Below are 19,454 nucleotides of genomic sequence, written 5' to 3'. Positions count from 1 at the left end.
AAATACTTACAGAAATGCTGTGCATCAGCCAGAGCTCTTACAGCAGTTCCCAGTCTTGCTTGTATCCATACCTTGTCTGGGTTCTTTTTCATGTAAGAATATATGAAGAGCTAGGCTGGGTTAAACGAAAGCATCCCAGGCCTACAGTGGCTAACCAGACCCTATAGGAAGGCCCCAAATAGGGCACGGATGATTAGTGATTCCCAGCAATAATAATTCCCCGGAACGTAGAAGCATACTGCCCCTGACCCTGGGGAGAAACACAGTACTCATGGCAAGCCACCACTGATGGTGTTCTCCATGAATGCGAACGCACACACAAAGGAGGTAGAATGGCGGCAGGCTAAAACTTTATTCATGGATGTATTTGATCTATACCCCACTTTTCTACTAGGAAATGGCACTTGGCATTCACTCAAGGCACTCAGTAGATCAACCTCCATTTACTAATGTGACAGGTATGATATACTGAAAGACCAACAAACCGCCTCCTAACAGTAGCCAGCTCCCCATCCCACAGGCACACATGCTGCCTCCATGACCTCCATGTTCTGCAGAAGAACACCGAATGGTCCTGCCACCCACCTTTTAGGCTACTGAATGGTTGGCTGTGTGACTTCTTCCTCTTCCAGTCATACAAAGGCTTTAGCCTTGGGGGTTCAGAGAACAACTCTAGGATGGCCCACTAAGTTGACCAGTTGACCTCAGTAAGTTGACGTTGTGAAGCATGGTACTCGTACATGTGTGGTCTGATATTTATTGATAATAGAAAGTATCAAGTTGCCTAGTAATAATGAGTGATACTGAAGCATTTATATGGGTATCAATGATTCTGAGTCACTGAGTATGCTATTTTTAACAAAGTTTTGTGATATAATTTCTAAACAAGCAGAAGAGTTAAAAAGAGGAAGAAAGAAAAGAAAGCTCAGTTGATTTCAAAAAGCCATAACTGCTTCCTAATTATATCCAATTGCACAGCTGATTCTACAGAGCTAACTTCTGATAAAAGTTTGAAAAGCAAGTCTGAAATCATACTAAAAATAGCTTGTGAGGGAGTTACATCTTTGGACTTCTAGTCATGGGGGTACTTTGTTCTAGCTCATTAAGCAACCTTTTCCTGCCTGCTCTTGTTCCTAGGTGAATAGTTATCACTTGCCTCCTTTTTTTCTGTGTATCTTTGTGAGAATTGTCCATGTTTCTCTCAACAGGCACATCCTTGCAGCAGCAAAAAGGGCCGATCGAGTTGGTCACTTCCTGTGGGTGGCATCAGACACCTGGGGCTCCAAACTGGGCCCAGTCCTTCAGCAGGAAGATGTCGCTGAGGGAGCCATCACCATTCTGCCCAAGCGTGCCACAATCGAGGGTAAGGCGTTTGTCCCAGTTGCCTCTCTGACATCTTCTAAGTTGCCTTCCTTGCTGTTGATGCTTCAGACTCATGCAGACTTCGAACCTGACTTCCTATGAGGTGATATCTCATATATTGTAAGCTTCAGAGGCACAGTATCGCTGCAACTTAATTTAAAAGACAAAGTCTTCCTGTACATGCTGTGTATGTACAGGGCTGATACAAAAAAGTCTGTCATTTCCATTGCTGGAGATTTGTCAGCATTTAAAAAAGGCTTCAGAGCTTTTCAGATTGCACTGTGAATTCCTCCTGCTCAAAAGACAGAGTACACACCCTTTGCTAGCAGCAACGATGGAGGGCCGTGTGAGTGAGGCTGTCTGCTCATAATAGGACATTAGTACAATCTAAGGCAGATCTAAGGCTGGCTCTTGTTGAGAGCAATTGCTGGCAACCGGCAAGAGGTTCTGGGTGCATTTTATGACCTGTTTATATACTGGGCCTAGTCCAAGTCTATAATTCTATGAGTATAGCAGTGGATTTCCTGTATCACCAAGAGGCTGAACTAAATAACCTTTCTGGCTCCTTCCGAATGTATGATTCTAAGATTCACATCCTACCACGGCTGCAGATGACTTCTGCATCACTTTTGTGGCACTCTGGAAACATGTACAGGCTTCTACTCACATGTTTCTCACAACAGCTTGTTCACATACTGTCCCCTTCAGGAAGTATTTCTTGTAATGGGATGTAGACATGCTGTTGGGACTCAAAGTAAACACACGGCAGAAAATCATGACACATTTACTAACTGGTGTGAGGAAAGCTGGAGAAGCAGTGGAAGCTCTGATAGACTGGGAGGGTATAAAAAAGTCTGAGCATTCTGGAAATTTTGGGAAGAAGACTTGGACTCTGGTTAGTCAAAGGCTACAGACTGCAATAGTAAGTGCAAACATCACTCCTGGTCCAATTACTCCTGATTCTCAACATCTCAATATTCTGAATATCTCCATTTTCATTCTGTTTATCTGTCAATTTTGGTTTTTCACAGTTTCTCAACTTGACTTAAGTTCATCACAAACTTTGAGAACTTATTCAGTTCATCCCAAATTTTGTTCTGTTTATATTTTCCAAAACAGGACTGAAATGATTTTATACACCCCTGCTGTGATTGCCAACACTCTATAGTAGAGAGCAGATATCATTGGAAGCAACCATAAGCAACCAGTCTACTGACAAATAAGCAGATCAAACCTTTCACGTGTGGGCAGGGCAAAAAAATTTTGCGGAGCCAAAAATTACGCATGGTATTTTGAATTTTCCCTAAGCAGTAATTGTCAGCGACTCTCTAATGCTTCAGATAGAAGTGTTTTCCAGTTCTGTTGGGCAATGCAGGAGACTGAACCTAGGGTCTTGCATACATGAAGCCAGTGGTCCAGAAGTGACTGGTCCCCTGTCCAAGGGGCACCATGGTAGCATCGTATAGCTCACTAAACAAGATGTGTACTGAAGAAGATGCCATGTAAAGAGAAAATGCCCTCTGTTGATACATGGCTGCATATCTCCTGTCTGGAAAGCCATCCCTCCAAAGACTTTAGGGATCACATTCCACACAGCTAAATGTCTTTTTCCTCACTCAAAGCAAGATCATATATTTACATTTTTCCCTAGGCCCCTGCCATGATCATATTACTTTTCTTCTCAATTATAAGAAACTCTGGTGCTTTACTCTTAATAAAAGCAGCAATTATATGTCTAAAAACCCATCAGTTTTGTCACCTTCCCACATAGTCTGCTCTTCCAGCTGTTATTATCCTTCACTGACCTAGCATGGCGGGTGCTTTGCTATTCCTGCTACACATCCACACAGCAATCCCTTGATGGGGACAGGTCCCCATTATTGCCATCTTACACTGAGGTTTCAACACAGAGCTTAGTGATGCAGTGATGACTTGTCCTGAATTGGTGGCTACTGGAATAGATGGTAGTCTTGGTGCCATAAGTGGCCTCCTCCATGTTTCTCATCCAGTGTACAGTCTATGGTGCTTGTTAGCCTGTTATGTCAAGTCAGGTAAAGAGCAGTGCATTACTGCAACAGGGACTGGAAAAACAAATGGTGAAACATGATGGAGACTTACTACAGACAATGTTATCTTGAAAACAAATGTACTACACCCCCATTGTGGCTATGGGGACTTACTAGAAGCAAATTCAACTTGTTTAAAAGCTGATCTTTTTCCTGCCACTGCAATTGCAGCAAGAGTGAGACCTGCAAGCCAATCCAGTAGAGAGGAATCAGAGGTAGGAGCCGCCAATTTGTTCCCGCTCCCAAAGTGCAGCCTTCATCACCTGAACCACACAGCATGCAGTTCCAGCTCTAATGCTTATGTTCATGAGAAGATCATGGTGAAAGGGTATAGAAAGAAACATGGCAAAGTAAGGGAAAGGAAGACCTGAGCTTGGGTGGACTCCGGGAGATGTTGGAGGACAGGAAGGCCTGGAGGAATCTTGTCCATGGGGTCACGATGGGTCGGACATGAGTTCGCAACTAACGACAACAACGACAAGTCACTAGATGTAAGAATTTCTAGAAATGTGGCTTTCTAAAGAGATGCTTGCATTATTTCCCGATGTTCAGCTCATGTATGTATTGTTAACAGAGGCACAGCAACCAGAACCAATGCTTAGTTCACCTTCTTCAATCTAAGATAGGAAGAAAGGATTGCTTGCTTTGGAGGTTGGTGTATGTTCTCAGTGGTTTACTGGAGCCCGAGCATGCTTGGCCTGGTCAAAGCATCAGGACTTGCAGAGAAGATGATGCCATCTCCAATCTTCTACAGACTTAGATGTTCCCTCTGAGTTTAGCTGTAGTCTTCACAGTAGGTGGAGAAATGGATTTCCCCAATAGGAGCATATTGTTACAAACAGTCCCTGCTGTGGTACAAGTTTTGGGGGGCAGTCTTGAATAGATTATAAAGACTGATGAATGCCGCACAACCACATTTCCTGAGATAAAAACTACAAGAACTAGTTCATTGACTTTGAGATAATTTGTTTTTGCTTAGTGCTGGGGGCGGTTGGTGGGGGGGGGGGGGGAATCTGGAAAATGTGACCTAATCAGCTTATGCTATCTAAGGACATTTTTTACCCACTGTTCCCCTTTCTCATGCTATTTTGGGTCTCTAGCCAAAGTCCAACATGTTCTACACATTATCATTTTCCAGATCACTATACTGTAGCTGCGCATCATGCAGATATAAACACAGATGAAGACCTTGCCTTCAGTTTTGGATTCTTTGGAATGCCTATGAAAACTATCATGATGAATAATAGAAGTTCAGAATTTACCACTATACTACTGCATGTTCCCACTTACATATCGGGAATCTGGTTCTCTCTAGGTCCTTACATCCCATAAACCACTTCACTCAATTGTTATATACAGGGTTAACATCTTTTGTAACTTCTTGATCATAGAAGATGCAGCATCAGGATTCTTCTGATATCTCATTCTAGACCAACTGTGGGTACTTATTAGATAATGAACTTAGGGCTGCTGGATTAATTAGAGGGTGTCAATCACATTAATGCAAGCCTGCTTATTTGGCAGGACCGCTACCACTTTTTGTTTCCTTTCCCCCAGTCCTATCAGGAAAGCTTTACTGATTCATTTATTAGACTGCCATGTTTTCCACCTTATCATTAGATTGCACATCAAGCTGAAATGAGAAGAGATGTTTAACATTGTCTTTGTTATCTCCAAGTAGAGAACAAAAGACTGCTAGTGAATTTCTATATACCAAAGGCAATGGTGGTGGTGATATATACCAGAAGTCATGAGGGTTCCCCTCACCCATCATATGAATGATATGGTTTCATTGGTTTGATCAGAAAGGTTGTTGCTTTAGTTTATATAAGGCAAGAGCAATTGGTTTTATGAAAAGCTTTCTTGGTGCTGATACAGAGATATTAATGTTCCATGTGCAGCTGATGCACACTTGAACAGGCAAAACATTGCTGCTGCTATTAGCCATCAATTCATCTCCAACTTATGGTGACCCTATCATGAATGGCCTCCAAACGGCATGTCCTGCCCTTCACAGCCTGTTCAGCTCTTGCAAATCCAAGGCTGTGACTTCCTCTGTGGAGTCGATCCATCTCAGATTGGATCGTTCTTCCCTTTCTTCTTCTGCCTTTGACTTTCCCTACCATGATTGTCTCCTGAAGTGAGTCTTGCCTGCTCTTGATGTGCTTGAAGTATGACAGCCTCAGTTTTGTCATTTTACCTTCCAGGAAAGTTTAGACTTGTTTGATTTAGGACCTTCTTGTTCATCTTTCTGTCAGGGCCATTTCCATGGTATTTACCATGCTCTCCGCTGGCACCATGTTTAAAATGTTCTTTCTCTAAGCTTTCTTCACTGTCTGGCTTTCACATCCACAAATTTTGGGTGGAATCCATCTAGAGCTCTCCCCCCCCCACCCCTAATTTTCTTCTTTTTGGCTACAAGAATCTACTTTTCACATTCTTCCCTAATGATATCTCTGTTTTTAGTCCTGGCTCTTCTGGCTCATGGTTTAATTGAGTTCATTTATGCAAATATGTTGTTTTAGCAGACTTTAAATTCCTCACAAATGTTTTTGAAGTTGTATTTTGGCTGTCTTCTGATGACATGGTCTATTTGTTTTCTATATTATGTGAGCTGTGCAGGATCAGGCTTTCCTTTCACTTCTGTACATGGAAGCCACTAGACTTCCTGTTGGCTTTGATCCAGTTGCATCATTAGTGAGAGCACCATTTGTACTTGTCCTTTGTGCTTCCTGAGTAGCTCGTTGAATGCCTTCAAGCCTGGGAGTTTCATCTTCCGCAATTATCTCTTATTTCATTTTGGATTGTTTCATCTTGGAGTTTTCAAGGTAAGAAAATTCCAGAGTGGGTTACCATTGCCCTGTCCTGTACAGTATGAATCAGAATTAGCTTACGTGTTATTGCTGTTGTCTGTGAAAGATCATCCGTCACTGTTGCCTTCAGTTGCCTCAGATGCCCTTCAGATGTTTATCCAGTCCATCACCATTAGAGAGATCCCTTCTCTCCTGCTGATGTGACTGCTGCTCCAGAAGAGGGTGGGTGCGTCTTCCCCTCCACTTTGAGCATTACACCGTGGGTGACCCTGCCACGAGCACAGCTGAGTGGGATAATCTGGCCCCCTGGTGGCTTTACTCTTGGCTTCTACAACATCCTCAAACTCCCCAGCTGTGCACCCAGGAGGGGGATTTGGAAGCATGTGATTTTTCTTAATTAAACAGTATTTAAAAGCTGTTAGTGTATTAGCCTGAAAGCTTGAGCCTATTAATTGGAGATGCTAACTATACAACCTGAGGCCTTCTGTATGCAAACCATTTGTTTGTTGGTTGGTTTAAACGTTTTCTATCCTGTCATATTTTCAAAAAAATCTCAAGATAAAGTACAAAAGAATTAAAAGAATTATATTAGCATATAGTCTGCCATTGAATGATGGTTCCTTTTTCCTAAGGATTCTTCCTTTTAAAATTTGAGCTGTAGCTCCACCATTTAATCAAGAATATATATGATAGGAATACCTTATATGTTTGCTGCATGTGAAATGTCCCAATGCGTGTATGTGATTTGATCATTTAGAAATAGTTTGGGTTTTAATGTTATTTGATACTATCATTTTTTCATTCTTGGTAGAGGATTTGGTCTTAAATAGGCAGAGATTTGTAAAATAAAGGAATAAAAAGAAATAGAATCTGCTATACAGACTCATCCTGCTGTCACCAGTCCCAGACAATAAACAAAGTGAAAATTAGGCAATCAGATTGAAACTCACAAGAGAAGATTTCCAGCAAAGTTCATGGGAACCTCAATCTGTGCAGTATCATTTTTTAAAGGTGTTCATACTGAAAATGTAGCAGCAATTGTCCTATTGTTAAATGTGTGGATTTTTTTACCTTCTCTCTTCGCATTTAACAGAATAAATTAGGACACTGAGGAAACTTGGTACCTTACATAGGCTGAATATATACATGCACCGCTTTTTATACACTATCAAGGTCTCAGAATAGTTTTTTAAAACTAAGGTGTGTAATGTATCTACTCCATACTTTCTTTGCATGGTATTGTTTGCATACTTCATAAAGCCAAGTTTAAGCCAGCTTTGAAAATTTATACATGTTCTTTCATAAAAGGAAGCAATTATTTTTATGGCTGACCTGCCAGATCACCATATACATATGCATGTATACTTATATGTAAGTATACTTATGCACCATGTATTCTTATACATAACCCTATGCATAACTAAGGCTGGGTGAGAAATTTGTGGTTTGTTTGTTTGTTTGTTTTAAGGATTTACCCAAGTCCACTTCCCAAATCTTTCATTGAGCCAAGATGTAAGATTGTCTCAGGAAAATGTACATGCATAAAATGTACATGTATAAAATGCATAAAATAAAATAAAATAAAATAAATACCTTACAGTATGGAAAAGTTCACAAAAATATCTATTTGAGAAAAGTTTGTACAAAACAGCACTTCAAAAACATATAGTACTTAGAGGGAAAGTATAATTTTACATATGTGTATGAAACTGAATATATCAAGAAAAATGCCCACCAAAAAGTACACATTTCAGTATAGATATTTTTCTTTCATGCTAAGGTAATGCAGAAATGGGATGGAACAAATTTTAACAAAACTGAGACTTCCATAGTCATTTATTCATATGAATAGGAGTAAGTATTACTTGCATGAAATATGTTTGGTTTTCTATTTTTACAAGCAGAATTGGCCATTATGTTTTGGCTATCGATGTGGCCTTACACTCATTTTGTGCAAATTAGAAAAAGGCTGATAAAGCTACTTTAAGACTGGAAGATATACACTTGAGCATTTCTTAAAGTTAATTTCTTTCTACCAGTGAGGATCCCAACGTGTTGTTCATAATCATTAAATCTGATTGCCATCCACAAGATACTACGAAATGCCTATGGTTGAAATGTTTTCAGTTTGCGTATGAGCTGATCTAATGATCCAATAATTTTGTCATGGCTATTTTGAGAGGACTTGTTTAGCACATATCAATTGGCATATTGCAATTTGTATTGCTTTTGAAGGGTGCTATGCAAATAAATCAATGCTGTAATATGATTTGTTGGCAATATTTGTGCATATTTTTCATTCTTCTCAGCAGAGTTGATATAGTACATGAATGTGTTTGGCAGATGAGAATCAGATATGTAAGTTAGTTAAATTTATTATGAACAGCCCAATAATTAAAAGGAAAATTATGATCCTAAATACTTTACAACTGAAAGCCAACTATAGACAGAAAAACATCAAAGTGCTCCATTTAAATGTCCACTCCATTAATTAAAGCATGATGTGAAGCAGAGGTGTGCATCTGCTTCGATGAAGCCTGACGCCTAGGAGAATTTGGCTGCTTTGGCTCCTCTGAAGTTGAATCAGGCCTTCCCTGAAAGCTCACCCGAAACAAAGCTGAATGTGGCTTCCTTCGCGATGACATGGGGAATATCCTCCTTCCATCAAAGTCATGGGAGAGGTGTGGACTTCATATCTTCTGCACGCAGCATCATCTTAGTGAAAAACCCAGCGGTATGTAAAAGGAGAGAAATCCTAGGATGTATTTACCAGGGACTCCAGTCAATATTTCTTTTGGGTGAGGGAATCCACCAGATGCCAATTCTTTCAGTTCTGCCCATTTCACAAGAAAGAGCCTTAAACGGGCACCGAAGTTAACTAGTCCTTGCATTTATCCTTCTGTCACCTTGCAATGTTATGACTGCAGACCTCTCTATGGACTGTGCCACTATGCATGAAATTGCCCACAAAGCAGGGGGCAGGGGGAACAGGAAGAGAACCACTTATCTCCTGTGCAAATTTCTGAAGACTATCATTCTAAAAGAATAGCTGCACCTACCCTTCTGAAACTTTGCAGGGATTCTAGGTAGGTTCAGTTCTAATCTCTCTGGCATTTTCAGTACACTGGTTCACATGGTACATAAGGGAATCCTCATCTGGTTACTCTCAACTTCTCTTGCAGCCATCCTTTTCACATTGTCCTCCATGCTTCCTTCTGAAGGGGTGACTAAACTTACAATTGTCATCCTCTTCTGCCAAGAAAGAAAAAGTTATCAACAATTCCAGTTTTAAAAGTAAAAATATAAAGACATATAGTGCATATAGTTCCCTGAACTTTTTTTTTTTTTTTGACATCTGGAAGGTCCAATCTCCTTCTATCTAGTTACAGATGCCTGCAACTATCCTTCACCAAGACAGGAAAAAGTTAGATCTATTTTTGAAGAATGTGATAGCCAGTGCAAACCATAAGGCCTTCAGTTTCCAAACCTCAGCTCAGGTTCAGCAGCTAAGTCAAACTGGAAAGATTCCAAATCTATCTGAGCCAAAATGGATTTAAGTTGCTCCTGGTTAAACATCAAGAGCAACGTGTTAACAGTATGAAGAGTTCCGCTATAGAACCCATTACCTCTGTGGAGGATAGACTTTTCCTCACTGCAGGTCTTCAAGCAGAAGCTGAACAGCCTTCTATTGAGGATAGTGCAGCTCTGGATTTCTTGTGTTCAGCAGGCAGCTGGAGGAACCCTTCCACTTTTAAGAATCTGCATGTGCAGCTCTTTATATGGCCATAAGTGCAACTCAATGTGAAGAGTGAAGGGAGTGCATTGTGTTCCACCATTATAGCTGTACATTCAAGGCGGTAGATTCTACGGAGTCTACAGATAAAATAATCCAACAGATTGAAAGGCAACTTGACAGGATAAGGGAGGCAGATGGTAGGATAGTCCGTGACAATTTTAAGGTAGAAAGGGCATGCTTTGGTTCATTTACCAGCATTTAGACTTTAGAGAATGCTCATTGCCTGCTTGGTCTGGTCTGGTCTGGTCTGGTCTGGTGTGTGTGTGTGTGTGTGTGTGTGTGTGTGCATGTGCGTGTGTTGTTTTCCTATAGCCCCACATGGGTTTCACTTGAAATTTGTCCTATTTGTACAGCATCTCTTAATACACAATGCATCATCATAGGTAAGGGAGAAGGTGCGTATGCGCCATGTCCCAGAACAAGTGGAAGGTGTTTGTAGGATTTGAAAAAAGGTGTTATTTTGATAAGCTCTGAGTCATGAGATGGGTAGGGGAATGGAATGGAACTTGAGTTTAGTCCCCTTTGGAATGACAGCATCTCAACACATTGTACCTTAATGAATCATGGTAGGCAAAACCTTGGTAGGCAAAATCACGATAGCAGGATACAGAGAATGAAAAGGAAGTTCCACCTTTTTTCCAGTCACCAGTCAGACTAGTAACTGACACAGAGACCTACTGACTTCTGAATCCTGGACCGTATGGCTACAGACACCTTTAATGTTAAGAAATGACCTCCCTTTGGCTCTGAGATGGTGAGAAATGAAGCTGGAACGAACTGCAGCATAGGATGCCCTGTCAGATATACACAGTGGCATTTAAAACCTGTAAATTGATTGCATTTCAGAGCTTTGTGACTGTCTAAAGCTGTGAACGCGTGTCAGATTAGAAGGATTTTCTTTATATTGAAAATGCATAGAGGTTGTATAGAGGAGAGCTGCAGATATCAGTAATGGGGTTGGTAGCTATAGCTGGACATGAATGTCCCCAAGATATTTCTCTGCTACACAGACATCTCTGCATATTGTGTGCCTGGGCTCCTTGCTGGGGTGAATGCCAAACCACATCTGTTGCAAGTGTGAATGATTCTGTGCTACGTAGTGTAGGGATGTTTTGAAGCTTGAGTCATTTGCCTCCACCCAGAGAGAAAAAAACTTTCCCACCCTGTCCTCTTGTAACAGTGTTTATGTTAATGTATGCTCCAAAGAGGTAATGATTTAACTTAACATCACTTGTGGGACATAATATATTTGTCACTGTCCCAAAGGGTTGACTACAGATTATGTGAATTAAATTATGAGCGTTTACATCAGTCTTAATACAGTCAGGCCTTGTTTGATGTAATTACAATGAAGGATAAAGTCAGATCTTATTTGCAAGGTACCAGAAGAGGGTGCTTATATAATAATCACTTTATAAAAGGTTGCATTTAAAAGGTGTTTAATCAGAGCTGCTTGGTATTGATAAGCAATAAACAGTACCCATGTTTATCCAAGTAAAATCGATAAAGCAGAATTGCATTTTCCCCAGACAGCTGTTCCAAATCCTGTTTAGAAATAAAAAAGTGGTTGAACTAGTTCTGTGAACAGATTGATGCAAGAAGTATCTTTCGCTCATGTGGCTGGCAATGTAGAGAGCTCAGGTGATGGGGCAGTGTGGAAATGCAATAAATAAATAAAACATGGGTGCAATCGTATGACCTCCTGATATTGTCAGGACGGCCACAGTTTAAGTCATAATCCTGCCTCAAGCCTGGAAAAACACCCTGAGCCTGGAACTGGGATGTTGTCTACACAGGAACCCCGCCCCCCCCCACACACACACACACAGACACACCCTCACCGTTGACACAAGATGGAAGACCGTCTTTGGAGCCTGCATGAGATCAGGAGGTGAGGAAGGGGAGATCAAAGCCCCAGTGTCACCTGAGGGATCCTGGCACTGCTTCAGCCTCTCCTTCTTGCAAGGCAGGCAAAAATACTTAGATAGCAGAAATCAGCCACTGAATTGTTTTTGAGGGTGAGGTGATTGCAGTGGCTTCTGCGATCCTCTTGCCTTCCATTGCATGCCCGTAATCCCCTAAATTTAGACAGTTGCGGGAGGCTGCACCAGATGGTGCTCTGTATTTCTTCACACAACATAAATGGTAAAGGAATAGTCAGGATCCCAGAGAAAGATTCATTTGACTGCTTATCTTAGATGTCACTGGAGAAGACAGGAATGCTATGGAAAGTCAAAGAGAAGAAGGAGAGGAAGACCAACTATGAGGTGGATGGATTCCATACAGGAAGCCAGAGTACTGAATTTATGAAAACTGAGCAGGGCTGTCATGGGTAGGACATTTGGGAAGGCGTGCATTCACTGGGTTGCCATAAGCTGGAGATGACTTGATGGCACATAGCAACAACACTGGATTTGATGGGAAACCCATAATTGTAGAGAGATCCAGTATCAGCACAATAGAGACTATGCAATATTTCGCTGTGTATGAAGTGTACATCTCTGAAGTGTGCATACAAGAGGAATCAGAATGACAGTCTGTGGCATTTTCTCAGAGACAAGTAATACACTGCTTCTTACTTTTGGGAAGCAGGAGGTAGAAGGAAGATCTTTTTCCACAATAGAGTCATGTTCATTACCTTGCCTTCTTGCAAATGTTATTAGAAAGGGGAATGTGCAAAGTGGCAAGTGATGATAATGGTTAGGTAGCAAATTCAGGGATCTAGCAGAAGAGGAGCAAGGGTGCCCAGGGTTTACTTGAGTCAAGGGGAAGGGGAAATTCTGCATGTTCACATTTTAAAATGCTGACACCCAACATGTTGTTATTTTCTTTTGCTGATTTCCGTGAGCCATCACTGTCATCACTGGAAGCTGCAGTGATCAATTACCTCCGTACCACATCAGCCTTCCCTGCTCCTCTCCTCTAGTGCTGCCATGCAACCCCATCATTTCCTTCTGCTCATCCACACCTTTCAGCTGTTTGCTCACTCTAGTCGCTTTGCTAACTCTGAATATTGTTAATTTAAAAAGTTGCATTGATAAACAAATATGACAGTGCCCATAGAGCTCTCCACAGGGAACTCTCATCATTTTTATATATTCTTGAAGCTGATTCCACCGTTGTTACTCTTGAGCAAACATGGGTGCCAGCCCGTCTTTTCATGGTCTGAAGCTGAATGCAAACAATGTCTTGGCAGAGTAAACAATGTGTAGTCCTGCTGCACCTCTCAGAACCAATTTCTCTGCAAGCCTCCCCCGCCCCTTGCATGTGGACACCTGTCCGTTTGCCACATGGTAAGGCCAGCCCTTGAAATCACCCTATATTTTGCCCCTATCTTCAGAGCAACTGGGTGTGGATGGCCACTGGGATCCACACAGAAGTTTGCTTTAATTCCTTGAACATGGTGAAGTTGTTCTGCACTGTTCTTGTTGTGACCAGTAAGACATTTTGTACTGTGCAACATGCAGGCTACACCCTGGGATTTCAAGTGACAGACATTCATAAATTATGTGAATCACCCTTCATGTTCCACTTTCTATGCTGTATCTATTGCAATAATTTTGTTGGTCTGCCTGTTGAGGAAGGCAGTGCAGCAGCAGATGAGTTTGGCTCCATTGCCCTCAAGTTAGTGTTGAGGGTCAAAAGGACTGCCTTGAGCAAATAACGATCTAGGATCCTGTTTGGTTTTTTGTTTTTGTTTTGTGTGTGTGTGTGTGTGTGTGTGTGTGTGTTTGGTGAAAAGCATTCATTGAATAAATGAAGCAAGGCTGCCAGCATGGAATGGGTGCAAATTTCTCATAGTGCTGGGGCAAATAAATCTGCTTAGGTTAGAAATGCATAGTTTCAGGGAATCCTGGGGCTGGTTTGACAGCAGCCTGCCCCCCCCTTCCTGTTTTGCTGCAGGTGTCTGCTCAAAGGCTTTTCTAGATGAAGCCTTTAATGTGCCCCTTTAAGGTGGCTTCTGCTTCCATATTCTTTGTGGGTTTAGAGGTGAATCTTCTACATGCATATTTCCTGTCCCTTCCCCTTCTCTATAAGCCCTGTGACATAATCTTTAGGCTGCTTTGCTGTGAAAATTACACAACTACACCAGCATTTCATTTGGCCACACCCACACTCCACAAAATTCCTTGGAAACCATGTTAAAGGGCCTGGAGGATGTTGTAGTCACCCAAAGTGGGATCTTCAGGGAAAGAGGAATCATGATCACACCATCAGTGGCTGGTGCAGAAAAGCTCCAAAGTAGTCTGGAGCATACTTCAAGCTGAACAAGGTGGAAGCTTGATTCTTTTTCTCAGAAGCTTTGCAACTGTTGATTCAGCAGGGATGGGGGCAGAGGGGGTCGCTGCTGAACATGCTCTATTGCTTCATGTCCATACCATCACTGTTACATTTGTATGAACCGCTGTTTAGCAGCCTTCCCCCATATCCCTTTCATTTTTCATTTTTTTACAGGTGTCTAGCAGCTAAAAGCTTTGCATCATGATGTTATATCTTTCCTCATCAGCAATAAAGCTCTGAATGAGGCTTAGAGAACCTCAGGCCAGCAGGCCAAATCTAGCCCTCCTGGAGGCACAATCCAGCTCCCAGATGGTTCTCCCCACTTTTGGTGGCCATGTCCCCATCCCTGGATTATTGATCATTTGATGGTTTTCCATTTATTTTTAATGCTCCTCCTCAAACACTTGTGGGGTTTGGTCTTGGGTTGCAAAAGGCTCCCTGAAATGTTTGCCATCAGGAATACAACTGGATGATGTGGTTAATGAGATATGATTATTTGGATTCATAACTATTGGCATCATTAGGTCCATTAGCAGTGGTACTACGTTGTGGCACATTAGACTGGGAAGACAAGAAAGCAGATCACCAAAGCATTCTTTCCCCCCACAAGAATGGTTCCCTACATTTATGGCTGAGCTGTATAAAACTAGGGAGTTATCCATGTCTTTAAAGCAATACCCCAAATTTAAGTATGCCAAAAAAATTCACCCAAGCAGAAGAATCTGGATATGGCAAATCTTCACAATTTGACTTTAGCAGACTTTCAAAGGAAAGTGGCTTCCGAACTGCATTAAAGCCATCACTCTTCTTCTGCTGGCACTTATGGCACAATTTTCTTCATGTCTTTATCAGCAGAAACTTTTGACAGGAACAAAATTAATCTTGTTCTTCCCATTCTTTCCTATCATTCTTATCATAGGCCTTGCTTTTGTATGATGCGCTTTTCAAAGACACTTCGTTATCACAAAATGAGGACAAAACTAGCAAGAAGAGAGCTAGCAATGTGCAATTCTGTATCTTGATGAACCAGGCACTTAATGAGGGAGACTAGGTGCAATACGTTTGTAACATGATGCCTTTGTTATATCCCAGTGCGCGGAGAAGAACAGATTAAAGGCGTAATCCTAGGCCTGTTTAGATACCACCCCTCTGTCAAAAAAAGTCTAATAGCTAGCCAGGGAATATGGTGAGCTGTAAGACTTTTTTCTGTCTAAATGGGCTAGGAGTCTGCCTTCATATGTGAAATGACAAACTGCATAATGGATGTTGTATATTCTCAAAACATATCTCAAACTTGCTTTCTCAGGGACTTACAGCTGACTGAACTGATACGTGTTTGCATGTCTGCTGACCTATGTTTGCTCTGCACATGTCAAAGCATTTGGTCATAGCTTGATGCGTCCCTCTGTCAGTGATACACAAACATCTGGGATTCTGCAGGAGCAGGTGCTTGCGGAATATTGGCAAGCTGCTGTTATGTCTCAGTCATCATGCTGTTTAGTACAGCTAGGCTTGCAAAGATGATCAGCATAGATCTTCCTCCATGCTGAGCGATGTTAATTGAATTTTTAAAGTAATAGTGTAGACACGTAGGCATCTAAGAGAAATCCAGTGTTCTACAGCATCTTGGAACAATTTCACATGATAAAAACTGAGCTTTGTTTTCTTGATTCTGTTTCCTAGTACTAATTCGGATTACATTTGTGAGGTTCACAGGACTGTGAGCATCCTTGTCTTTTTGGGGCTAAGGAGAAGTCAGATGGCAGGTAGATCTAAATGTTAGGAAAGAAAGAACACCTTGAGGTAGTCCTGTCCTTTCAGACACCTGATCCCTGACATCTGCATCAGCCATCATACAGTATTCTATTATTTGAATGTTTCCAATGGCTCACTACTTGGAATCTTCATCATGCCAAGCAGCATACAATCAAGTATTGGGCCAGCTCCCACTTTATTCTTTTAGGAATGCTGAAGCACTGTAGTCCTGTGGCAATCTGGGGCATATTCCCAAGTTTCATGCTCAGTATGTGACATTATTGAAGTAACCCAGTGCTTAACATTATGAAGTTAAAAAATGCTTTGGGGAGAATTTCAATAATCCCAGGAAGCCCTAGCCAAAGGAAAGTATTACTGTTTAATATGCAGCTCTTGGGAGGCTAGGAAATGCAATTTCACTGCAGCAAGATCATGTTATCTAGTTAATATAGTTTCTTACTTCCTTTTAACTTGTTTTGGGAGTATTCCAACTTTTTCTTTTCTTCCTGCAGCATAAGAAGTATGTCAGATAAACAAGCACTGAATAGCAAGAGCAGGTTTATTTATTTATTTAAAACATTTCTATGCCGCCCCCATCACAACAAAGCCTCAGGGTGGCTCACAAAAAATACATAAAAACATACATAAATAATAATAATATAACAATTATAAAAAACATTTAAAAACCCCCGGTGTATTCTTGGCTAAAAGTTTTAAAATCCTAATTAATTCAATAATTTAACAATTAAAATAAGTTTTAAATAAAAAGGTCTTAGCCTGGTGCCGAAAAACAAATAACAACGGTGCCAGGTGGACCTCTCTGGGGAGCGCATTCCATAGATGGGGCGCCACCGCAGAGAAAGCCCTACTCCGGGTACTCACCCTCCTAATATCATTCACAGAGGGTTCCCGGAGAAGGGCATCCATTGCTGATCTCAAGGGGCACAAGTGTTCCTTTAGATATCAAGGTCCCAAGCTATTTAGGGCTTTATGGGTCATAACCAACACCTTGAATTGGGCCTGGACTTCAATCGGGAGCCAGTGGAGCTAACGGAGAACTGGGGTTATATGAGAACAATGCCCAGTCCCCGTCAGCAACCTGGCAGCTCTATTCTGCACCAACCAAAGTATCCAGACAGTCTTCAAGGGTAGCCCCATGTAGAGCACGTTACAGAAATCTAATCGGGAAGTTACCAACGCATGTGTCACTGTCGCCAGGCAGTCGTTCTCCAGGAAGGGACGCAGCTGATGAATCAGCCGAAGCTGAAGGAAGGCACTCCTCGCCACCACCTGAGCTTCTAGAGACAGCTCAGGGTCGAGGAGCACTCCTAAGCTGCGAACCCTGTCCCTCAGAGGGAATGCAACCCCATTTAGGACAAGGCCCAAGTCCCCCATCCCGAGGCCCGAGCCACCCACCAACAGGACCTCCATCTTGTCTGGATTGAGCTTCAGTTTATTGGCCCCCATCCAGCCCATTACCTCGGCCAGGCACCAGTTCAGCACGGCCACTGCCTCACCTGGATTGGTGGAAAATGAGAGGTAGACCTGGGTATCATCAGCGTACTGATGATTCCACAGCCCACACCTCCTGATGACCTCTCCCAGCGGTTTCATATAGATGTTAAAGAGCAGAGGGGATAGAATGGAGCCCTGTGGTACTCCATGGCATAGCTGCCATGGCGCAGAGCCATAGTCCCCCAGCACCACCTTCAGAAATCGGCCATTGAGATAGGAGCGGAACCACTGCAAAGCAGTGCCTCGACCCCCAATCCCGCTAGCCTATCCAGAAGGATACCATGGTCGATGGTATCGAAAGCTGCTGAGAGGTCCAGGAGAACTAACAGGGATGCACTCCCCCTGTCTCTCTCCCTGCACAGGTCGTTGTTCAGGGTGACCAAGGCAGATTCAGTGCCATACCCGGGTCTGAAGCCGGACTGAAATGGGTCCAGATAATCAGTTTCATCCAAGAGTGCTTGGAGTTGTCCCACCACCACCCACTCTAGCACCTTGCCCAGGAACGGGATGTTGGCCACCAGTCTATAATTGGCGGCCACCTCTGGATCCAGGGATGCCTTCTTTAGGACTGGCCGGACTACCGCCTCCTTTAAAGGGGCAGGTACCTGGCCATCTCTTAAAGAGGCGTTGACCACCTCCAGGATCCAGGTCCCAATCCCATCCTTGGCTTTCTTAAGTAGCCAAGCTGGGCATGGGTCTAGTAAGCAAGTGGTAGGACGTACTTGTCCAAGCACCTTGTCCACATCATCAGGCTGCAACAACTGAAATTCATCCATTAATTGTGGACTCGACGGCGTCGATGGTGTCTCCCCAGCAGAATCTGATTCAATAGCAGAGTCAAGCTCGTGGCGAATCTGAGCGATTTTCTCCCTGAAATGCTTGGCAAAGTCTTCACAGTGGGCCTTCAAGGGTGGCACAAGATCTTTCTTCGGGCCCGGATGTATCAGCCCCTGCACCACCCGAAAAAGCTCCGCCGGATGGCTTTGTGTGGTGGCATTGGAAACGGAGAAGAATTTCTTCTTCGCCATCCTCACCGCCACAGCATAGGCCCGATAATGGGTTCTTAAGTGTGTTCGGTCAGAATCACCCGTGATCTCCTCCACCTACACTCTAAACATCTCCCAACCTGCTTCATCGCCCGTAATTCAGGTGTATACCAAGGAGATGGATGGGCTCTGCCAGGTGGGAGAGGATGCTTGGGAGCGATCGTGTCAATTGTTAACATCTTGCAAAATGAAAGGAATGACACATGACTGGAGAGTTAGCTTTTACTGCAGTTTTTACGAGGCTGAGAGGCTTACCTTTTTAGTGAAAGCTGGGAATCGTGTCATTTTGGCTCATGCAAGGAAACAGCTCCCTTGCCTCTTTGTGGGTGCTCACACACTGTGCTTTACTTTTGGAAGTAACAACCTATTTGGAAGTAATAGCCTTGTTGTAAAGCTCTCAGAGAGCTTCAGCTGTGGGACAATATAGAAATGAAATGAATAATTATAGCCTGGCTGTGAACCCAATCAGCTGATCTCAAGAGCCAATCTCTGTAAACTAGGCCCTTTTAAGGATGCCCCTCAGGACTTGGTCTTCATCTTGAGCGACTCATTTCTTGTGTGCGGATGTTGAGCTCTTGTTCCTGCTCCTTACTCCAGATGCTGCCATTGTCTTCATTATGCAGATGCTTCTTTCCTTATGACTCTTTGATTGCTGACCTGGAACCTGACCTTGCTGTCCAGATCATGGGGCTGCCTTTGGCCCATTTGGGCTGACAAGAGCCTAATCAGTCATCAACTGGAGATTTACTCTTGCCATGGCCTGAAAACCTATAAATTCATAAATAACATTGCTTCTGTATCACCATAGTAAAGTGATCTT

The 19,454-nt window shown here is 42.6% G+C and overlaps 1 protein-coding gene across 1 annotated transcript in view; it reads left to right on the top strand.

Annotated features, from left to right (window-relative positions):
* GRM7 (glutamate metabotropic receptor 7) overlaps nt 1-19,454 on the top strand; it is a 456,262-nt gene that overhangs the window by 243,217 nt on the left and 193,591 nt on the right. Inside the window, exon 4 of the mRNA XM_044451860.1 lies at nt 1,209-1,363. Coding sequence (XP_044307795.1) covers nt 1,209-1,363 — 155 coding nt within the window. The remainder of the gene's footprint in view (nt 1-1,208; nt 1,364-19,454) is intronic.

Source organism: Varanus komodoensis, unplaced genomic scaffold, assembly GCF_004798865.1.
Source record: "Varanus komodoensis strain SLA01 unplaced genomic scaffold, ASM479886v1 scaffold6_4, whole genome shotgun sequence".
Lineage (NCBI taxonomy): Eukaryota > Metazoa > Chordata > Lepidosauria > Squamata > Varanidae > Varanus > Varanus komodoensis.
This window is presented reverse-complemented; position numbering and strand designations above follow the sequence as displayed.